Below are 23,761 nucleotides of genomic sequence, written 5' to 3'. Positions count from 1 at the left end.
AGGATGATGTGGTTCTATAAGATCTGTCAGGATGATGTGGTTCTATAAGATCTATCAGGATGATGTGGTTCTATAAGATCTGTCAGGATGATGTGGTTCTATAAGATCTCTGAGGTAAGGTGGAGTCTGGTCATGAAGTGCTTTGGAAGTTAGATTTTATGATCCCTGGTGTTCATGTTTCTGAATGAACGGGACTATAAAAGCCTCCGTTCAGAGAACAGCTTGACACACATTTCTTCCGCCTCCTACATCAAATCCACAACAGCTTCGTGTTTATGGCCTTTTAATTGATAGCTTGTAAACTTAATGAGTGTTTATGGGCTCCAGTTTGCTGTGAGGGGAATGAAGCCCGGTTTCCCTCCTCTTCTTCTCCTTCTTGTGCTTCTTTAAACACTGTGAGGACCAAACCATGCGGTGATGCTGAAATGAGGCAGAACACAGGAACACACGGGACAAAAGCCCGAGACATTCAGGAGGTGGGCTGCTGTGTTATCAGGAGAGGAGGCGGTTTGTTCAGTAGCTTTAGTGTGTGCAGCCGTGGATAAGACAGGTGACGAGGGCTCTTCACCCGCCGGTGACCTCCTGCTGTGTGTTCAGCTCTGATAACCTCTCCACCTACTCCTGACGGTGATTTAGAAATCCTTTGAATGAAGGAATGTCTGCAGCAGAAGCACGTAACACGTCTGACTCCCACCGGTCACGCTGTGTAATCAGTGATTGTCAGTCACACACACACTGCATCTGTCTGTGACCACTGAAATACAAACACTTTCATCGATACGTCACATTTGGACACATTTAGGGAGATAAAGTTATTCCTTTATAACCAAACAAAGGAAACACCAATCAGCAACCAGCAGTGACGTCATCGTTGGTTTGTGAATGTTATGAATCCTCCAGTTCAGATTCTGTCCGTCACCATCTTGTCAGTTCGGAGCGGTTTGGAGCAGGAAGTGACCATATTTGGACGAGCTGGAGGAGGAGCCAGCAGTGGATCTGACTGATCTCATTGGAAACCTGACAATACTACGTCCCGCCCACGGATAGCTGTAACCTGACTGCACCACAAGCCTGTCAATCAAACAGACACGCCCCCAAAAACAGGTCTTCTTGAATCTTCTTTTCTAATGAATGAGGGATTATTTTCAGATGGACCTCCAGAAAACTAATAAGAAGGAGTGACTTTAGCTAACAACACCGAGATAACTGATGGACACATTTTATTCACTTTGGATTTGATGAGAGAAGTTGAATGGAGCCGGAGGCTTTTTGGAGCCGACTTCTAGTGGCACTTTGTGGTATTGCAGCTTAAGATACTTCTGCATCGGAACCATTTTTCAGACCTGGAAGTTACGAACACTTTTATATTCAGGATGGTCGGGCTGCTTGTTTCCTTTCTCTTAGAAGCCTTTAAGTTGTCATCTGCCCAGGCCTCTAAAAATTTAAAAACATTTCAAATTGAGTTCATGAAATTCAGATTCAGTTGGTGTCTCACATCCGGGTCAGAATTAAACATTCAGTTTCAAGTTTATTGAAATTCAGTTTCAAACTAAAATTTATATTTCAAGTTGAGCAATTCGCATTCAAATTTTTAAAGCAATTATTCAAATTTTGCAAATACAAATTACAGAGTACATATTTCTGACCATAAACGAAGCTCCTCAGAGGTGGAGGAGCTTCGTTATTGAGGATTTTCTGCATATAAATTATGTATAAAATGGAATCAGTGTGTTTGTGTGTTTCGTTGTGTCTATCACACCACAATATTGTCCATGCTGAGTCGGGAGGTGGACGTATTTAAATATTCATATTTAAACTCAGCCTGCAGATGATTTACAGTGTCAAGGTTACAAGAGCAGTACTTAATGAATATGATATTTAACTAATGCAGATCCCATGAAATGTGTGAATAAATGTCTGTGTGGAGAGAGACGGAGACAGGGGGGGGGGGTGTCCATGGAGGACGGATCACTGTTTGTCTCCAGTAAACCCTGTCCTGCTTCTCTGTTGTCTCAAACTTGATTCATCATCCATGGTGAGAACATGTTAGTAGGAAATCAATTCCCATCTCCCAGCAGTGAGACGTCCAGGCGTCTCCGCCGGTCCTGATTTATCCCGACACAGCCTTTAATCTCACTGCGTGTTTGATTGGATGGCTCTGCCTCTGTAGAGTGTTTGTTGAAGGCCTCGCTGCAATCCTTCTGGTAAAACAAGCATCCCAACAGCCGCTCGGCCCTCTCAAGCACACACACACACACACACACACACACACACACACACACACACACACACACACACCGCTCCACAGGCTGGCCCCTCTCAGCACTCGATGAGGATCTAATTGCTAAACAGATGTTAATGTGTTTCTGCACCGAGAGAAAAACCAAACATGATCTGTTTGTGGTCCTTAATAAACATCCGGGGATCTCTGCTTGTAAAGTCAACATATCTACAGCATGCAAATACAAACGTGAATTTATGCTGGTTTCTTCAGGGAGACGGAGTATAAAGGCCTGCAGCTCTCTCTGGACCAGAACACCTCCAAGACCTCCTTCCCCTACAGCAGCAGCAGCAGCAGCCTGACGGAGAGCTGCCGGACGCCCCGGAGCCGAGTGGCCCGACCCAAAACCAAAGCCCGGCTCTCTCCGTACACACAGGTGAGGAGCTGTTCTCCGACGGGACTGAACACGGTGCTCTCAACTGATGGGAAGTCGTTAAAACCACACAAGGAACGAAAAACATAGAAGAATGTATTTAAAGCATAATTAGGATTCATAAATACCAAAATATGCAACATAACTTTGAGCCCACTTACGGAAACACTGTTTAAATCATGTTAACACCAAATCAACCTTTTCCAAAAGTTCCTTTTTAGGTTCCCAAAATAAACTATTATCCAAATATATTGGTTCCTGAGTTCTCCTTTAACGGCCCAAAATAGTCTTTTAAGTCCTTTAAAGATCCGGCAAACAGAAAAATCCACCGAAAACACAGTCGATCCTCAATTAAAAATAAACCCCGAAGAATGTGATCGCTTATTACACAAAAACATGAGAATATAAGATGAATTATTGTTGTGGTCTCACCTGACCATGGAGGAGGAGGACAAGTGTCCACGCCGCCATCCCTCCGTTCATCCAGGACGGCGGCGACAACGCAACAAACCTCTGTGTTCACCAAAATGTTTTAAAGGTCAAATGTTAATTGGGGACAGTAGATGCAACCTGTGGAAGTGTCACAATAATTAGTGAAAGGACAGTTCGACATGTGCAGTGGTTGATGTCTCTACGGCAACGTCCACTGAAGGGACTCAGACCATCAGAGGTTGTAGATCTGGAATCCGGTCTGGCAACATGTGAGGGTTTAAAGATGGAGGACGGATGTTAGTGTTGCAAACACTGATCACTGCAGCTGTAACATCTGTAATAATCCCTGCTGCAAGAACAGCAACTCAAAGTAGAGACAGGAAGTTGGTCTGAAAACTGGAAAAATCTGTTTATAAAAGAATATTTGTAGTTTTTCAGCATCACTCTGAGACAGGAAATTCATCAGTTTGGAAATATTGGAAGAAGATTCCTCTGAAGAGTTTCTGTCCCATTTTTAAGGCCACTGACCGAGGCAGCAGTAACTAACTGTTACTTGACATTTCAGTGTGGTTTCAGTCAATTTGCTTCATTGTTGTGGAGCTGTTTCTTCTGTAATGTATGAAAAAACAATATTCCTGCATCACATGATCTCAACAGTTGGCGCTTTGCCAGACTTTCCAGTCTGTCGGTGTTTGTGGTGCCTTCAGCTTGTTTTTACGGCTTCAGTAGTAAACATAGAGATAACCAGCACATACACATGGACAGTATGGAGGATCTATTGTACATGTAGTAAACACACATTCACACACATCTTTGGAGCCAACCTGTAGTCGCTGCAGCTGTTCCTCAACACCTCACAGAAATGTTTATTTTTCCCTGAGTGTGATGCAGGTTTTATTTATTTATCTTCCACCACATCATGGTTTTATTTCTGTTCTGTAAAACATTTGAAGGTTTCAGTGAGAGGTCCCTCTCGTTATGAAAGTACTGTACCAGAGAGACTGCAGCACTTACAGTCACTTCCTGCTTCTTATTTTGAAATATACAGATGCCACAGGACATTAGTTTAGATCATGTTGAACCACAGACTGAATATAAAAGTGTTCGTAGCTTCCAGGTCTGAAAAATTAGACTGATGCAGAAGTGTCTTCAGCTGCAATACCAGCGAGTGCCGCTAGAGGTCGGCTCCAAAAAGCCTCCGGCTCCATAGACTCCCATTCAACTTCTCTCATCAAATCCAAAGTGAATAAAATGTGTCCATCAGTTATCTCGGTGTTGTTAGCTAAAGTCACTCCTTCTTATTAGTTTTCTGGAGGTCCATCTGAAAATAATCCCTCATTCATTAGAAAAGAAGATTCAAAAAGACCTGTTTTTGGGGGCGTGTCTGTTTGATTGACAGGCCTGTGGTGCAGTCAGGTTACAGCTATCGGTGGGCGGGACGTCGTATCGTCAGGTTTCCAATCAGATCAGTGAGATCCACCGCTGGCTCCTCCCCCAGCTCGTCGAAATATGGTCACTTCCTGCTCCACATCTGTTCTCGTGTCTCCCAGAGTTCTCCCTCATCCAACATCTTTCTGTTATGTCTTTTCTTGTCCTCCTGTCCCCGTGTCTCGCTGCAGTATCCCAGTTTCCAGACGGAGCGGTCCGAGTCGGACCAGGGCAGTCCATGGGGCAGCAGCCCCCTCACTGACTCCGCCTCCCCTCAGCTGCTGGAGCAGACCGACGGCCTGGACGCCTCCTGCATCTACCGTCAGTTCTCCGATCCTCGAACGCTCTGCTACAGCTTGTCTGAGGAGCAGCATCACTCCTCCGGCGAAGGCCACGCCCACCTCCACCCGCACGCTCAGGGTCAGAGCTGTGAGCGGGGGCGCTGCGAGGCGGGGAGATACTACCTGGGAGCCCCTCCCCCCGGCAGGGAGGCGTGGTGGGGCACCGCCCGGTCCATCCTGCCGCTCAGCAAGAGCTCCTTGGAGAACCACGAAGGATACGACAGCAGCATGACGCAAATCACCGCCATCCACAGTTACCATGGTGAGGACGGGGACGAGTCCCCCGTAGAGACCGTGTAGAGACCGTGTCCCCCGTAGAGACATATGTTATATATGTTTTTCCTGAACTGACCCTCGTAGCTTCCTGTGAGACGGTTGTCTCGGTGTCCCGTTGTGGGACGTAGGAAGCTGCTGATGATCATATTAATTCTGGTTCATGTCTCCACTGTGTCCCCTGCAGGCCGGGGCCACTGGGACGAGGACAGCATGGTCAGCTCTCCAGACGGAGGCTCCACCAGTGACTCAGGGGACCGGTACCGAGCAGACTGGTATCGCTGCAGCCCGCAAGAACCCAGCAAGATCGAGACGCTGATCCGAGCCACGCAGCAGATGATCAAGGAGGAGGAGAGCCGGCTGCAGTCACGTAAAAACCCGCAGGACGGCCCGCTGGGACCGGCCAACGGGCTGCCCAAGGGCCCGGGGCCCTGCTTCACAGCAGAGTATTCTCAGGCGCCACTACAGACGGTGGTGTGTCGAGGTCTGAGTCAGGTGATCAGCCCTGCACCTAGCCCCGCCCCTTTATCCAGACTCAGCAGTCCCGGGTCTGAGCGCCTCCACAAGCCCAAAGACTACCTCCAGTCGGACCTGCCCCCCCTCTCTCTTCAGTTACACCACCCTTTCGGTCGGGCCGCCGCGTGCTCGGTGTCCCCCACACCGGCTCCCGCCCTCTACCCCCCCCCACACCCACCCGCAGCCCTACCTGGACAAGCACGCGGCGTACTCGCTGACCGGCTACACTCTGGAGCACCTCTACGACCCAGAGAGCCTGCGGGGGTACTGCAGCTCCTCCGGCGCCGGCCCCGCCCACTACGACCACCTCCGCATGCCGGCGGAGCCGAACGCCGGACACAAAGGCACCTCGGTCATCATCTCCAACGGTAGCTAACACTCATCTCACACGCACACACACACACACACACACACACACACACTCACACACAAGCACGCACACACACACTCACACACACACACTCACACACGCGCGCACACACGTGCGCACACACACTCACACGCGCGCACACACACACTCACACACGCGCGCACACACGTGCGCACACACACTCACGCGCGCACACACTCACACACTCACACACGCGTGCACACGCACACACTCACACACACACTCACACACGCGTGCACACACACACTCACACACACACTCACACACGCACCCACACACGCACGCACACACACACACACACACACACACACACACACACACACACACACACACACACACACACACACACACTCTGGGACTGCAGCTCCTCTCCAATTTTAAGCCATCTGCATCCTCTTCACTGGTTTTTCATCTGATTCTGATTGAACTCTCATTTCTTGCTTCATTGTGGAGCCAAGATTTCATCCCAACGTTGCTCTTTAATTTCTCAAAAGTCTGCAGGACAACAACAACGGAGACACAAGAAGAAGCTCAGTTTTATAACAGTGCCTGTAATTCTGATAAATAACGTTATTTTTGACAGCTCACTTACTTTAATGAATATATTTGGTTTTTCAGGATAATCTGAGACAAACATTTGGACCCGTTCCAGAACACAGTGGATACGAACAGACCCGAAAATTAAGCAGCAAGTGAATGAGTGGCCAGTTTTAATGCGGTATCAGTGACCGTCGGACATATTTACAGTTAGGTTGAATATAATTTGGACCCCGACTTGATTTCAGGTAAAAGGAACCCAGTGAACCTCAAAGTATTTAAGTCTTCCTCCGTTTTATTGCGTATGTTTCGGTTTGTTTTGGTTTCTGTCGGGTTGTGCGAACGCTGCGTCGTCATCAAAGATCTGTTTGAAGCTTTGCTGCAACTTCTCATTTTAATGTGTTTGATATGCAAACAGAACTCTGTTCCCTCCAAACAGCTGCACGTCACTGTTAAATGATGCGACTGATTAAGATGTTGTTACTTTGAGGCACAAATCAACTTCGTTATGTTTATGCAAAGACCCAGTTTGTGTTTGTGTTGTCGTTAAGGTGTGACGTCATCATGGCTACGGTAACCAGGTTTATGAAAAACATTGTCCGGAACAGGAACCGATCAGCGTACTGCTGCGTTAAAGTCCTATGTTTTGTTGAGCCGGTAATCCACCCCGACCTCCTCCCTGACGGACTTCAACTTAGCAACGTTACATCACTTCCTCCTTTATTTACAGCTACTGGAGGTTCAGTCACATGAAGGTGAACGGATGATTTCAGGGCTCTTCCTTTTGTTCTTGTGAGGAGAGTCTTCAAAACGTTCATAAAAGTGATGTGATGAAGCAGCGGTACGTTCAACCAGCATCTCTTTGACTGTTACAGCTGCCAGACGCAGGACATTTAAAGCAAAGCAAAGCTCAAGATTACTGTGCATCCTTTTTCTTACCACATGGTGTTAATAGGTTGGATTTTTTTTAAAGGGTAAATGTGTCGGTCTCACTTCATAAAAATAAGCAACAGGGTTTTTGGTCAGAATCGATCAGGAAGAAAAAAACATGGTTCCTGTTTTTGTCTCCTCTTCTCGTCTCCACCGTCTGATCCGTTTAGTTTTACTGAGCTGTGTGTCCTTTTGCACTATAAGAGGTGGAGGTGACGTGAGGAGGTCTCCATCAGGTGAGGAGGTCTCCGTCGGGTGAGGAGGTCTCCTTCGGGTGAGGAGGTCTCCTTTAGGTGAGGAGGTTTCCTTCAGGTGAGGAGGTTTCCTTCGGGTGAGGAGGTCTCCTTCGGGTGAGGAGGTCTCCTTCGGGTGAGGAGGTCTCCTTTAGGTGAGGAGGTTTCCTTCAGGTGAGGAGGTTTCCTTCAGGTGAGGAGGTTTCCTTCGGGTGAGGAGGTTTCCTTCAGGTGAGGAGGCTCGGTAGTGTCGGGTGCGCTGCACTTTGCAGTGATGCAGATGTAACTGAGAGGAAGAGCATCATTTGAACTTTAGACTAATATGCAAGGCTGTTCTCTACATGGTTCTTTTCTCTCCTGATTTGGTTTATTGGAAAGTAAACAGAAAGTACAGAAAAAGGCAGGTACACTCCTGACTGTCACATGATCCAATGAGAATCATACTGAGTGGACAGTTGGACGGATCTGAGGATAGAGGTGGAGGGAAAATATCTGATTGGCAACACAATAAAATGGGCTGAAAGATTTTCTACTACAGTTTAACAGACACTAAAGTAAGATCCAAGGAATAGATATGAAATACTGAACGTTTTCCATCCTGATTTATTCAGTAAACATGAGTGGCTGTAGGAAGACAGACACTTGTGACCATATGCAATCCATCGGGACGCCACGCCAGGCAGCTTAACGGCATCGTTCACCATCACGGATCAGTGAAGTAACTGTTCAATATTGTTATGTGGGCAGATTTGTACAACAGGACTCAAAGTTTTCTCTTGACTTCACCTCTAAATGTCCTCTTCACTTCTTAGATGAACCTATATTTATACGAGTTTGGATTTTTTTTTTTTCGTTTTGTCAAAGCCTGAAATGTGCTTCATCTCTTCTTCAAGTTATTTATGGTGTTCTGTAAATATGCTCAGAAAAGGAAAACCCACCACTTTTAAGCACATGGGCAAAAAAACTGTATTTATTGAGTAAATGTTTCTTTATGAATTTGAAATATAGCTGCGATCAGATCCAGTCTAACTGCTTGTGTATTGAGTGTGTTTTTGACTGAAGTAAATTCTAAAAGAAAATAAAATCATTTTGCAGAGATTTGTCGTGGTTGTTTTGTTACGTGTTGTTTTTAAATGAATACATGTCCTACACAATTTTTTTACCAAAGCACACAGGCATAAATGTGCTTATCAAAAAGCATTCTTAAATTGTGATTAATTACATACAGCATATTGCTTCTAAATTCTAATTGACATGCGCATATGGGCCCATGTGGTTTCATTTTTACGTCATTTTTAAACTCGTAAATCCAAAATAATATGTGCTGCATGTCCATATTGTATGTGCTTTTTCACAATGAATTTACCAAATATAAAATACACATAAACAAATACAATGAGATAACAGACGTTTCACATCATTCATTTATTTTTAGGATCATGTAATTTCAGGTATTTCATTTCATCATTATGAATTATTAGTATTACATTTAGTGTGTTTATTCCACCAATTTTTACAAAACACATCTGTCTCGTAAAAAAAACTCAGTCTGGTTTTCAAATGCTTAACAAGTGAAATAAACAACCCTGTTTCCAAATAAGTTGGGCTGCTGTGTAAAATGTAAATAAAAACAGAATGTGATGATTTGTAAATCATGAAAACCATATTTAACTGAAAATAGACCAAAAACAACATATCAAATGTTGAAACTGAGAAATTGTATTGTTTTATGTAAAACATATGCTCATTTTAAATTTGATGGCTGCAACACGTTTAAAAATGTTGTGACAGGGTCAATAAAAGACTGGAAAAGTTGTGTAATGCTACAAAACTAATCACCTGGTGGAACAGCTCACAACTAATCAGGTTACCATGGCAACAGATCAGTAACATGATTGGGTCTAAAAAGATGATTTCAGAGAGGCAGAGTCTTAGCAGTGAAGATGGGGAGAGGTTCACCACTCTGAAAGGCTGTGTTGGAAAATAGTTCAACAATCTAAGAATAATGTTCCTCAACGTAAAACTACAAAGAATTAGTGGATTTCATCGTCTACGGTTCATAATATCATTAAAAGATTCAGAGAATCTGGAGAAATCTCTGAACACAAGGGACAAGGCTGGAAACCAATATTGGATGGTGGTGATCTTCGGGCCCTCAGGCAGCACTGCATTAAAAACACACTATTCTGGAGTGGAAATTGCTGCATGGGCTCAGGAACACTTGTGAAAACCATCGCCTGTGAACACAGTTCATCGCAGTGTCCACAAATGCAGGTTAAAACTCTCCAAAGAAGAAACCAGAACATGATCCAGAAACACCGCCGCCTTCTCTGGACCGAGATCATTGAAGATGGACTGAGGTGAAGTGGACAACTGTAATCACGGACGCTGCGTCCTCCTGGCTGAAGACGAAAGGGACCATCCAGCTTGTTATCAGTACACAGTTGAAAAGGCAGCATCGTGATGATATGATGGTGCATTAGTGCACATGGCCTGGGTAGCTTGTACATCTGGGAAGGAACCATTAATGCTGAACAATACATTCAGGTTTGGAACAAAACTTGACAAGAAATACAAGAAGGTATGTAAGAATGGGACAAAATTTCACTTTCAAAACTCCAGAAACTTGTCGTTTACAGCGTCGAGGTAAAAGAAGAGGTGATGCAACACAGTGGTAAACATGGCAAACAACTTTTTAGAGATGTGTTGCTGCTATCAAATTTAAAATGAGCACATTAAACAAAACAATAGAATTTCTCAGTTTCAACATTTGATTGGTTGTTTTTGGTCTATTTTCAATTAAATATGAGTTTACATGATCATCGTAAATCATCGCATATTGTTTTTATTTGAGAGCGTCCAGTGTTAAGACATTCCTGAGATTAGAAAATTAAATTGCAATAAAGTGCCAATTTAATATGTTATGCAAGACTTTATTTTCACGTGGTTAATCTACATGTTGGCTCATGTGCTTTCTTTGTAAGGGATACCATATGTTGAACACCATTTCACATTTATCACACGAACATGAGAACTGGAGGGATAGCAGTATCAAAAACAGAGTTTCATTTGTGGTAATATTCACCAAACACAACATGTCACATCATTTCACTGGTGGTTTCACACATTGAACACAAGATTTCACCAGTAAAATCGTCCTCTCTTTGGAGAGCAGTATGAATTTCCGTGATGGCTCTCTGGGTCTGATTCAGTTTGATGACTTTTCGATACGTGTTTTCTGGCTGTAAGCACACTAAGATTTGCACAGGTTACGAGTGGCTGCACTGACAAATAAAGGACGCTGATGGAAATCGATACGACGAAATCTCCAATTAAGCCTGTAGATTTGTCGGTGTGTGGAGGTCAGAGATGAGGGCGAGTCTTCTCTCCAGCCTGATAGACATTTACTGTTTGCTTTAGTCATCTCATTCTGCTCGGCCGCTGACTCTCCCAGGCCTCTGCCTCACCTATTACCTCCACATTAGAGGCCTTTCATCCAGCAAGTTATTCCTCACTTTAGCTCCTCTTTCAGCAGCTTCTGTCCCCTCCAGCAGCTTTTCACTCACTGCCAATGAGCCTGATGTAGATCTGCCCATTAGGCGTTGCTAAGAAACCAGCAAGGCACCAAGAAGCAATGTCAACAGCAAGGATAGCTGGGAAGGGCTCTGAGGTGAGGCCGGTGTAATGTGGTGCAGATCATGAAATAAATCCTTTCTGTCAGTGTCGTTCAATTCTAAACTTTTACACTTCGTACTCTTACTTAAATAAAACACTATTCTGACACTTTTCGTTGTTCTTGTTGTTTTCACTGCAGTGCGAGGTTACTGAGTGACAATTTATGAGAAAAACAACCAGTTTATTCATTTAAATTTAAATCTGTAACACAATAAAGCAAAGGCGTAACAACGATATCGACATTGGGGGGTCCAAATGACATTTTCCCTCGCTGTGACCCCGCTGTGATTATGTGTATGTTTATATATATTAACTTCTTTAATGTCAATCCACCATATGGCATACAGACATACAGATGGATCGAAAAACTGTTTCTCACAGTCCTACTGTGTGCAAACACAAAGACAAAACAAGAAAAGCATAAACATATATGTGTATATGTTATACAGTGCATCCGGAAAGTATTCACAGCGCTTCACTTTTTCCACATTTTGTTGTTACAGCCTTATTCCAAAATGGATTAAATTCATTTTTTTTCTTTTTTTCCCTATGTATATATACACTATATATATATATACATTGTATAGTGTGTTGTCTAAAAAGTCATAAATATATCATACTATAGTATGTCATAAAAATGTCATAAAAAAGTTATACTATATTTTTCCTCCGACAGCATGAAGAAAAAACTCTCCTTTAACAAGAACAAAAAACGACTATCAGAACACATCTCGACCTTCAGAAGGTTCAATCTTAACAACTTTGGAGAAAAAGCATGAAGGGATCTCCACCTTTTCTTTTCAGAGTGCTACTGATCCTCCTCCTGGTGGAGGTCCGAGTCATCACTGAGGACTCGTATCTGCAACTCCACCTGCTCTCAAACATCTTTCAGCTCCTCAGCGGCACCTCTCATCTTTCACTTCTCTTTCTTTCCTGTCACTGAGATCAGTTTGTCCTCCATCTGGTTAAGAAAACTTTCACCTCCTCATTTTTCTCTGTAATAACCTCCCTGTACTTCCTGAACTGGATGTCAGCCTCCTGTTTGACTTCAGAAGCCCTTTCTGCCGAGTCCTCAGTGAGCTTTCTTTCTTCCTTTTATCTGAATCTGATCCTCCAGCTGCTGAGCTTCTTGACCTTCAGCTTCAGGGTTATATTTCTGAAAGGCTTGGATGATGGGTAGCATCCTTCATCCTGTAAAAGACACGAATACTACCCATGGTTTGATCAGCTACAAATACAAGTACACAGATGAATGTAGTGTTGCTGTTTACAAACATTTAACGGGTCTCCTTCAATAATATGTGCATATAAATGCTCTTACTAAATTTAGTTCTCACCACTTTGTGCGTCCTCCCCCTACAATTAACATACTGCCACGCCCCCATTTCTCCATATAAGGACACAGTTTGTCTGGAGCTTCATGAAGAAAGCAGTGAAGGAATGAAAAGTTGAGACAGCACCAAAAATTTTAAAGAAAAATTTCACAACAGCAGAAATTGAAATAATAGGAGGAGGAAGAAAAGGGACTCTTTTTAAAAGTGTTTCTAAGTGACTGCGGTTAAAAAAAGAAAATGAGGCTTGGGCTGACGTTACTGAGGTTGATGTTATTGATGTTACTGATGTTGATGTTACTGATGTTGATGTTACTGAGGTTGATGCTACTGAGGTTGATGTTATTGATGTTACCGATGTTGATGTTACTGATGTTGATGTTGCTGAGGTTGATGCTACTGAGGTTGATGTTATTGAGGTTGATGTTACTGATGTTACTGAGGTTGATGTTACTGATGTTACTGAGGTTGATGTTATTGAGGTTGATGTTATTGAGGTTGGTGTTACTGATGTTATTGAGGTTGATGTTACTGAGGTTGATGTTACTGAGGTTGATGTTACTGAGGCTGATGTTACTGAGGTTGATGTTACTGATGTTATTGAGGTTGATGTTACTGAGGTTGATGTTACTGATGTTATTGAGGTTGAAGTTACTGAGGTTGATGTTATTGAAGTTGATGTTACTGAGGTTGATGTTATTGAGGTTGATGTTATTGAGGTTGATGTTACTGAGGTTGATGTTTTTGATGTTGATGTCACTGATGTTACTGATGTTACTCAGGTTGATGTTACTGATGTTATTGAGGTTAATGTTACTGAGGTTGTTGTTACTGATGTTGATGTTACTGAGGTTGATGTTACTGATGTTACTGATGTTACTGATGTTACTGAGGTTCATGTTACTGAGGTTCATGTTACTGATGTTGATGTTACTGATGTTGATGTTACTGATGTTACTGAGGTTGATGTTACTGATGTTGATGTTACTGGTGTTACTGAGGTTGATGTTACTGATGTTGATGTTACTGATGTTACTGAGGTTGATGTTACTGAGGTTGATGTTACTGATGTTACTGAGGTTGATGTTACTGATGTTGATGTTACTGATGTTACTGAGGTTGATGTTACTGAGGTTGATGTTACTGAGGTTCATGTTACTGATGTTGATGTTACTGAGGTTGATGTTACTGATGTTACTGAGGTTGATGTTACTGAGGTTGATGTTACTGATGTTGATGTTACTGATGTTGATGTTACTGAGGTTGATGTTACTGATGTTGATGTTACTGAGGTTGATGTTACTGATGTTGATGTTACTGAGGTTGATGTTACTGATGTTGATGTTACTGAGGTTGATGTTATTGATGTTGATGTTACTGAGGTTGATGTTACTGATGTTGATGTTACTGAGGTTGATGTTACTGATGTTGATGTTACTGATGTTGATGTTACTGAGGTTGATATTACTGATGTTGATGTTACTGATGTTGATGTTACTGAGGTTGATGTTACTGATGTTACTGATGTTACTGAGGTTGATGTTACTGATGTCACTGAGGTTGATGTTACTGAGGTTGATGTTACTGATGTTACTGATGTTACTGAGGTTGATGTTATTGAGGTTGATGTTATTGAGGTTGGTGTTACTGAGGTTGATGTTATTGAGGTTGATGCTACTGATGTTACTGATTTTGATGTTACTGAGGTTGATGTTATTGAGGTTGATGTTATTGAGGTTGGTGTTACTGAGGTTGATGTTACTGAGGTTGATGTTATTGAGGTTGATGTTACTGAGGTTGATGTTATTGAGGTTGATGCTACTGATGTTACTGATTTTGATGTTACTGAGGTTGATGTTACTGAGGCTGATGTCAATGAGGCTGATGTTACTGATGTTACTGATGTTACTGATGTTACTGATGTTACTGAGGCTGATATATGCACAGAAGTTTGCATTGTGGCACAGGTTCAGAATAAAAGGTTCAATATTAAAGTTGACATGAAGAAAAAGAAGGAGACATTATCTCTTGAATCCAGCCAGGAAATACAGTAAACAGGTAAAATCTTGGCACTGGACTGACAGAGTGTTTCTCAATTCCATCTGTTTCACATCAAGATACGATATCAAAAGAAATATATTTTCATCATAATGTAGACATTACAGAAGAAAATGTGCCTCTTCCCAGCATTCAGTCTGTTTTCCTTCTGGCTGTTTGTGAGTCGGACCTCTCTATCCTCACAGACCTTCAGGTTTCTTCTGACTCACTGGTTCAGAGCAGTTTCTGCCGGAGGGCCGCTGTTCACGTCTCGTCTGCATTTGAACAACACTGGGTGACAACAGTTGGTTGTTCTAATTGGATTAACTTGTCTGAGTGTTTCCTGAGTGTGACAGAGGTTCAGCCGCTCCGTTCCCTCGTTCCTCCGCTCGCCGGCTGCACTTAGAGGTAGCAGTGCATGTCTAATGGAGGCTCCACGAGGTTAACTGCTGCGCTCATTTGTTTTGCAAGCTTTTCTCCGCGGCCCCCCGTTCATGTCCACACATCGCCGACATCTCACTGACAAATCATTTACAGATGCTGTTCAGCTCAACATACACACAGACACTCACACACACACACACACACACACACACACACACACACACACACAACACACACCAAACAGGCCTTCAGCAGCAGCCTGAGCTCAGGAGACGACGTGGAGTTAGCATGAAGTCTTAAAATGAAAACACTTTGTGTAAAAAAGTTCAGAACAGCTCAGTGGAAACGTGTGGATGGTGATGGACAGATACTTCTGTCAGGAACTCTGCTGACCGCAGTTCAACCCCGAACTCAAAGCAGGATGATCGTCTTCAGAAAAGATTTTTCTCGTTTAACCGTGAAACAAAGTTCAAACTTAAAACTGAAAAAAATGACTCTACATCAGTAAAATTATAATAATGTCCCTGTTCCACTGTTCAGGTTTCTTTTTATATCAGATATATGTCAGGAAATCCTCTTTTAGTATACAGATGTCAACATCTGAAAGTAAATAAATAAATCTAGTAACACTTTGTATTATGGTACAATAACTGAGCTGAGAAGCCTCTGAGCTGCACAGAACGATAACTGCTCAGAAATTACTAAATATCATTTACTCGTTTTGTGCTCCATCACGTAAAGAAATGCATCATACTGTTACTCTTCATAATGTATTTCAGGATTATCATGAACTAATATTTCCCCTTAATTTAAAATAAACCATCAATTTACAAAACTAACAAAAAGATCTGAGTTTTTACTAGAGATTATGTGATAAGTTACTTTCCACACATACAGCAATAAATACTGAGAAGAGACTTTCAGTGATGTCAGAGATGTAACAGTGATGAGTCCAAAAACGGGTCGTTGTCACGACCAGCAAACCAAACAATCAGGTACAAAAGGGCAGAAATACATCAAACCCGGGTAAAATCCTGAGAGGACACTGGGAGAGTAACGCCTGGTACAAAGAGCTTGATGGACAACAGCACCGACACACGAAGGAAGACAACTGAGCACAGGTGAGAACAATCAGGGTGAAAGGAAGTTGTCACTGGTGGACATGAAGTCAACACACCAAAATAAAACAAGAAATTTTAAAAACAAGAAACAGAAAAAAAAAAAAAATCTTTAATCGGTGCAGCTGAGACATTTTATTGTCCAGAAGTGAAACTAAAATTTTTTTTTTTTTTATGGAAAAAAGAAATCAGACACAAATTTTTATTGAAAGCCAAGTAATTTCACAGACCTGGAGGGATTATTAAACATTGGTAAAATAATAAGTTGATTTAAAGTAAAGGAATTAATAAATGATTGATTGAATAAAAATGTTTTGGTCATTGCACATAATGACAGTTACATTTCTGCAGATTAAGATTTCTCTTAATAGATATTTAATTATATTAATCTTCACATTGTCTCTAATCAATCATCCAAAAATGGCAGAAGTTATTCATTCTTTGTCTCAGTCTGAGTTGGTAATCAATGAATTCTAATCAGTGCAAACCCATTTAAAAACATGCTTTTATAACTGGACTGTATTTTAAATATCAGAACTATTGTTAGTTTTAGTTTCTACTGAGAGAAACAGAAACAACAAACAGAAGTTGTCCAGTTTGTCTCCTGCAGAAACACCATGAACCGCTACGGAGCTCAGTGAGGAAACCTGAGCTGCTTCTTGTAGCTGAGCCTGGACAGAAGAACACACACACACACACACACACACACACACACACACACACACACCCTGCTTACATCTGTGTCTTTATACACTAAATAAAAATGTATAAATGGGATGTGAATGTTATTCACGTCTCTTAAAAAACTTTCTTCATTACTTCCTCAACAGATGTTTAGAAAACTTGTAACTGGAGGATCCTGTGAAATCCACTCTGCTCCTGCTGAACCTTTTATTCAGATGAATTTGGATTTATTTGCTTGATGAGCGTCATCAGGGTTTTTTTTACCCACAAAATAAATGATGCTACCTTTAATCTTAATAATTGTGCAGCATCAGCACCTTTTACACAGCAGACGTATTGATAAGTGCTAAATGAAACATCTCAGATGAACCCGATCACATTGATGATTTTCTTTATTTCTGTGCTGTGCAGCACATCGTGACCAGCTGATGGACAAATCAAAATGTCTGCTGTTAAAAGGTTTCTCTCCAAAACATGAAAATATCAGAACATTCATGTAACATTTGTTGAAAGAAACTTCTCATATATGACAAAGATACTGAAAGCAAACAGAGTGGAGAACGTGCTTACCCCTCCGAGAAGAAGTCAACAACAACAGGAAGTGAAGACAACCGACATGCAGCACATCCGCTTGGAGAATAAAACATGTTCTGTAATTCCTGATAAAACAAAATCACTTTTATTGTAAAGTGAACACATTTAATAAGCAAGTAAAAATATATATATAAACCAAATAAGCAATCAAATTAAACAACATTTATTTTTTTCTAAAGTCTGTGTGATCTACATTGGACTTTACAGACAATAATAACAACAGAATGTCATGGAACATAATCATATGTGGTGAATGATAAGATTGTGTAACTGTGATACTGTATTAACCACGAACAAACACTCTGACTTTACATTCCTGTACAAGGAGCATTTAGACAGTAAACTCTCCATGATGCTGGTGTCTCAGTTGGATCTTTAACTCCTCGTTCTGTCAGCGTTTCAACCGTCTTTGTGTCTACGAGGAGCTCAGCTGTGGAAAGAGCAGCATGTCTGCAGTATTGATCCTTTGAAAGCAGACAACAGACCTCAGTGTTAGTTTTTGGGATTATCTCGACTGTCGCTCCCTCCCAGGTATTCCCATCCCATTTCAGATGTTCAGCCAGATGCTCAAATGTCAGAAAATGTCGCTGCAATCAACACGGCGGAGCTTCGACGCGCCTGCAGCGGAAAAAAGGTTAAACAACACAAACAGTGTGATGTTGACCAGACTGGAATACCTCAGAGGCTGCAGAGCACACAGGGTCTGCAGGTACAGTACGTCTCATTGGTGGGTTCAATCACGCTTCTGACAACTAAACAATTCAAGTCAGCAGGTGAGACACAAGAAATGACAAAAATAACAGCAGAACTTTTACAACATCCTTGTTCCTCTTTTAAATTTGGTTCTCAAACATCAGAGCTCGCGAGCACAAATCTGTCCAGCAGCTCTGTTTTAGACTGTTACATAAAAGTTACACAAAATCTATACTGTCATGACATTAAGCTTCACTTTCATCATGTACACTTGGCTACATTAAATGGCTTCAGACAAACCAAAGACAGATTATACACCAAACACTGTTTCTGATGAACAAAACCTCTTCATGCACAACATTCAGAAATAACCTGCATTTACTTTCAGTATCATTTGATACGCGGCTGAATGTTTCATTCATTCAATAACTGAAATATAGAACAGTGAAAGATGTCAACACGATCAATACGGACCAAATAAACGATACTGTATTCTGTTTAAGCTTCCTCGTTACTTTACATCCACTTGTTAGAATATAAACAGATCTCCTTCTCTCACTTCACCTGCTGAAGCACCAAAGATCAGCACAGAGCTGCAACCTGCAGAGTGACTTTAAATCATGATTTCAAACATGTAACTTTTCTATTCTCACATCTGAACCGGAGACAACTTGGACTTACAGCCACAGTTAAAAGTTTGGACACACGCCGTGATTCATGGCTTTTTGTTGTTTCCTAAAACAAAACTGAAGACAAAAACTATTAAAAAAAAAACACATCTGGATTTTTGTAGTTGAAGAAAACTATCGGTAACGTGTTGACCAGCTTCATGACTTCATTGCCTGAAACTGTTTCCAGTTAACAGCTGAGTCTTTTCAGAAGTTAACTGGTGGAATTTCCTGCATTTTTGATGTGTTTGAGACCATCAGTAACAAGAGGAAGGACAGTTCATCATTACTTTAACACATGAAGGTTGTCTTTCTTAAAAGGGCATTTAAACTATCAAATGTAAGAGAATGGCTGGAAGCAGAGTGACGGAGAGCGGGATCATATGACCTGACCAGTCACTGACCTGAACCCAGCTGGTCTGGAAGGAGTTAAAGTGCAGTGTGAAGGAAAATCAGAAAACTCATCATGTGAGGAAACAACTTCAGTGTTGGAAACAGACGAGATAAAATATTTAAATATGGGACCTTTAAAACATCATTTGTTTTAGTTATGCTTCTTTTATTTTCTACATAAATCCATGTTATTTTAAAGTGTTCATGTTTTCAGTTTTGTTCTACACTGTAAAAAGATAATACATTTAAAATTTAAAATAAAATAAACAAACAAGATCAAATAAAAATTGCATGTAAACACAGGTGAAAAGTACAATGAAACGTATTTGTATCACACAGTTTTAATAAGGCAGCCTTGTGAGTGTCAAACTGAAACTCCTGCATTTATGTATTGTAGAATGTTAAAATGAAATAAATAAATAGATTTGTGTTTGTGATGTTATTGGTCGAAGATTTCATTAAATATTGAGTAATAAACTGCCTACATACAAAGATATATCTGATGTTGTCCAGAGGGTTCATTTCCAGTTCATTATTATCAATCCTCTTCTATATATTTATATAGATTTATATTTATATCTTCTATATAGTTACATCTGCTCACACCACAGAATTGTTGTTTAAACTTTGTTAAAGGTTTGTATCTCTGCTGTTTCATGTCGTGTCATTCATTCAGACACTGTGGTCACACTCAACGCTTTCTGTTTTTCTCATTAACGTCATCATGGAGTAAGAGGAGATGGTCTCTATCCATCTTACACACACACACACACACACACACACACACACACACACACACACACACACACACACACACACACACACACCTCTGTGAAGTGGTTTGGGGGCGGGGCTGGGCTCTAATGCCCTTTTTACAGTCCCATTAATCCCTCTGTTCACAATTTCACGCACAGCTTGGGCCTTGGTGTTATTTTCACAACCTTTCGCCACTAATTCCTGTGAATCTGGAAACACAACACCTTCCCCTGTCCTGCGTGTCTCTGTTGTCTCCAGGCAAAGACAGCTTCATCTCTGGTCATCCCCATCAAAGCCGGGCTGGAGGTGGCCAGAGGAATGAAAAGCCCGTCCTGAGTCTTTACGAGGCTCAGAGAGCCACCGGCATGTCCCGGACGGGCTCGTCTGGCTCCGCTGAGGTCCAGTGGTCAGCGGAGGAAGTGTGTTTCCACTGAGGAGGAGACAGGACACAAGCTTTCTGCGATGACTCATATTCAACCCTCTGATGTTGTGAGCTGCTGGTGGTGAAGCACGAAGGAAGCAGCTGATGATCATCCGAGGAAAGTTTGTCTTCAATGGCACAGGATTTTCACCTGTAATGTTGTTTAGCCTTCTGTCATTAATAACAATAGAAAGGTATTCGAAAGTTTAAGATTCAGCCGGAGAGATGAAGATTAACAGTTTGCCCGAATCTGTCCAAAATTCAAAAACACATCCGCATAAAGTTGATTAATTTAACATGATGCATTATATTTCTCAAATCTGAACCCATATAGAAATGTAAAAAGGCCCACATGTGGTTTTAAAGTGGCCTGACTAATTTTATGGTCAGTAAAAGTAATTTATTATGACAAGACTATGATACTAACATCAAATAAACCCATTTTAAACCATGCATTCTCATTTTTACATGTACATTTGTGCTCCAATTGAGCTTTGGAGTTAATGGTTGACATGAACGATTTTTAGGTTTAATGTGTCCCTTTGTTTCCACTCTTATGGCTCAGATAGACCGACTGCCTCAAACCTCTTGCTGACGTCCAGTAACGTCGTGGTGTACTCCAGGGTGTGTCAGTACACTGTGACATCACTGGTGGGTGTGGCTCCAAGTGCAGTAAAAAAAACATCCGTGTAGTTAGAAGTGAAAACGTCACTCTTTAATGGACAGACCTAAGAAGAACTGTAACTCCTCTCACTCTCTGAATAAAGGTCACTATAGTTCCCTAATGATCAAAAAATAAAATGTACTGGTCCAATAAAATATGTTTTCATGTTTCAGTGAGCATCACAGAAGCATCTCGGGACACTCATATTTTAATGGGATTATAGATGTCCATTAAACCATTTAAAGACATTAATTAACCATATAAATATTTCTTCAAAGACAGTCAACTGGCCCAATTATCATTATAAATATTTACCACAAACACATCCTATACACAGATGTATGAACACACACACTGCTGCTGTGTTGGTCCCTGATACATCTGCCTTTAGAATAAACATTAAGTGACTCACTAGTCACTTTACCGACACACCTCCTGCAGGGTTCCCATGTGGGGACAACCGGGTTCATGTTGAGCCACGAAAACAGAAACTCTGCAAAACAAAATGCTGGAAAAAAGCCACCAAATTGCAAACACCAAACTTCTTCTAACTCTGACCTGTTTGCAGGATGTGTTGGTTCTGAAGGCAGCCTGAGTCTGAGTGTATGTAGTAAAGGTAAAATGGTAAACCTCTAAATTTCTGTCGAGAAAAACAAGTATTTGATATTTCAAGAGAGTGTTGTTACATTTTAGTTAGTTTTTTCTGCAAAAGTAAGATCCATCAATACGTCGGGTAAAGATTAGATTAGATTTGACTTTATTAATCCCACAGTGGGGAAATATGATAGACAGGTCGTAAGAGAAAATAAGAATTAATAACAGTAAAAATAATAGTGATAATATCAATAATAATGGAGACTTAAATAAAAACAATGAACAACATATATTATTGCTGGAGATGTTCATATCTGTGTAATTTGTTTAAAACAAAGACGTGTTGGTGTGAATGTAATCTTGTTTAGATACCAGAGAATATCAAAGCAATTTCAAAGTAAGCCAAACATAAACAAACACAAACTCCTATTAATCATATTCAGACAAACAAACGAAAACAGTCAGTCAACACTGAGGGACTTGTTGGAGGATTAATGTTAGAAGAAAGAAGAAAAAAAAAAATCACAACTACAAAATACACATCTTTTAATTTTTTGCACTTTTGTCTTTGCTTTTTATTTTATTTTTTTTTTTTATTGGATCATTTGAACAAATATTGAAATAAAACCATGTTTCAATTCAATAATTTCATTCATTTCATTGAAGTATTAAAGTAAGAATCTCCATCAATACACTGAATACTTGAGAAATTACATTTTATTAAAATTGCATTTGATTGCACTACATTATTTCCTGCTTAGTTTTATTCTTACAGATGCTGTCAGTGGTTGCATCTAAATATAAGATCAACACTAAATATGTTGAAATAAACACCTGTTTAAAAGTGACATAAAAACACTGCAGTCATATAAAAATATCCAATAGAAGACCAGAACACAGCAGTCTTCCTGATCATGAGGCACCAGTTAGAAGTGACAGTCTATTAAGCTGCTGATGAAGCTCATGTGTTTCAGAAAGGAGAGAACAGCCCCTGTGATTTACCCTCAGTCGGGACTCTTGGCCATCTGTCAGCTGCCGGGACCACCACAGTGTAACAGCAGTGTACCACAACAAGTTGTGTGTTTAAGGAGATAATGGGGAACAAAGGAGAAGGCACGGTGCCTCGCTCTGACCTCTGACCTCTACATGTACCCATCCCTGCTCTGTCTACCCTCTGTGTCCCACCACATGGTACATCATCAAAACACCAGCATTCAGCAGGCGGCAGATTGCTGCTGAAGGAGACCGCATACGTCCCGACCTTAATGTCCAACTCCAACCGGCCCTTTCTGTTCAACATCCTTCTTTAACATACAAATTGGCTGTTTTGTGCAGCTGAATTGGAGATTAATTGAACCCACCATTTGGCGGTGCTTGTTCAAAAAGACTGAGGCCTTTTTTTTTCTCCGGCAGTGATTAAGGTTAGAGATTAGGCGCTGGAGATTACTCCACACTGCTTTCTTTGTGAGAGTATGGAGAGGCAATCTGGATTACACTTTAACATCCTCTGAAGCAGGTGGTTCTCATGGGGACGAGCCAAGCAGCCACTCCATCTCTTCACTGCACCGTCCAAGAGCAGCACACAAGCTGCTCCTACCAGTAATATGTGGAGGGACGTTAGGTAGCTATAGGAAAACTAAAGTTATCTACTTTCTCCTCCTCCTCCTCATAAAACCCATTTATGTGCTGGTGCATTTACTTTGGCTCACTAGTATCTATATTGTATCACCACACTTCTTTTCTGATTTTTATTTAAAGAAAATCCATGGAGATGCTTGCTGCCTTGATTGGTTGATGTTACACTCATAATACTGATGACTTTCCATCCTATGCATTTTAGCATGTGAACAGGTTGCATAGCATTTATAGTTATGCTACTCATATTACTTTAAGTACGGAAAATCAGACCAAAGCTTAAATATATCTCAACAAATACTGAAATGATTGCCATTAATTGAATGATTTGTAATAACTTTTTTTTTTAATATTTAGCATCATTATTAGGTCAAAATTT

At 41.2% G+C, this 23,761-nt stretch overlaps 2 protein-coding genes across 2 annotated transcripts in view; one reads left to right on the top strand and one right to left on the bottom strand.

The window, feature by feature from the left end:
• sim1a (SIM bHLH transcription factor 1a) overlaps nt 1–7,739 on the top strand; it is a 24,320-nt gene extending 16,581 nt beyond the window's left edge. Inside the window, 4 exon segments of the mRNA XM_069172002.1 lie at nt 2,495–2,657; nt 4,706–5,117; nt 5,316–5,812; nt 5,814–7,739. Of these exon segments, the coding sequence (XP_069028103.1) occupies nt 2,495–2,657; nt 4,706–5,117; nt 5,316–5,812; nt 5,814–6,020 (1,279 nt within the window). The 3' untranslated portion in view covers nt 6,021–7,739.
• Nucleotides 7,740–12,968: 5,229 nt separating this feature from the next.
• LOC138211846 (uncharacterized protein in mobD 3'region-like) lies at nt 12,969–13,640 on the bottom strand. The gene has a single exon (XM_069171992.1). It carries the CDS (start codon nt 13,638–13,640, stop codon nt 12,969–12,971), a length of 672 nt encoding a protein of 223 aa, XP_069028093.1.
• Between the last annotated feature and the right edge of the window lie 10,121 nt (nt 13,641–23,761).

Source organism: Embiotoca jacksoni, unplaced genomic scaffold (genome assembly GCF_022577435.1).
Source record: "Embiotoca jacksoni isolate LCO1_2020_lvr unplaced genomic scaffold, fEmbJac1.0.p SCAF_50, whole genome shotgun sequence".
Taxonomy (NCBI): Eukaryota; Metazoa; Chordata; class Actinopteri; family Embiotocidae; genus Embiotoca; species Embiotoca jacksoni.
The sequence above is the reverse complement of the archived record's forward strand: the minus strand, read 5'-3'. Positions and strand labels throughout refer to the sequence as shown.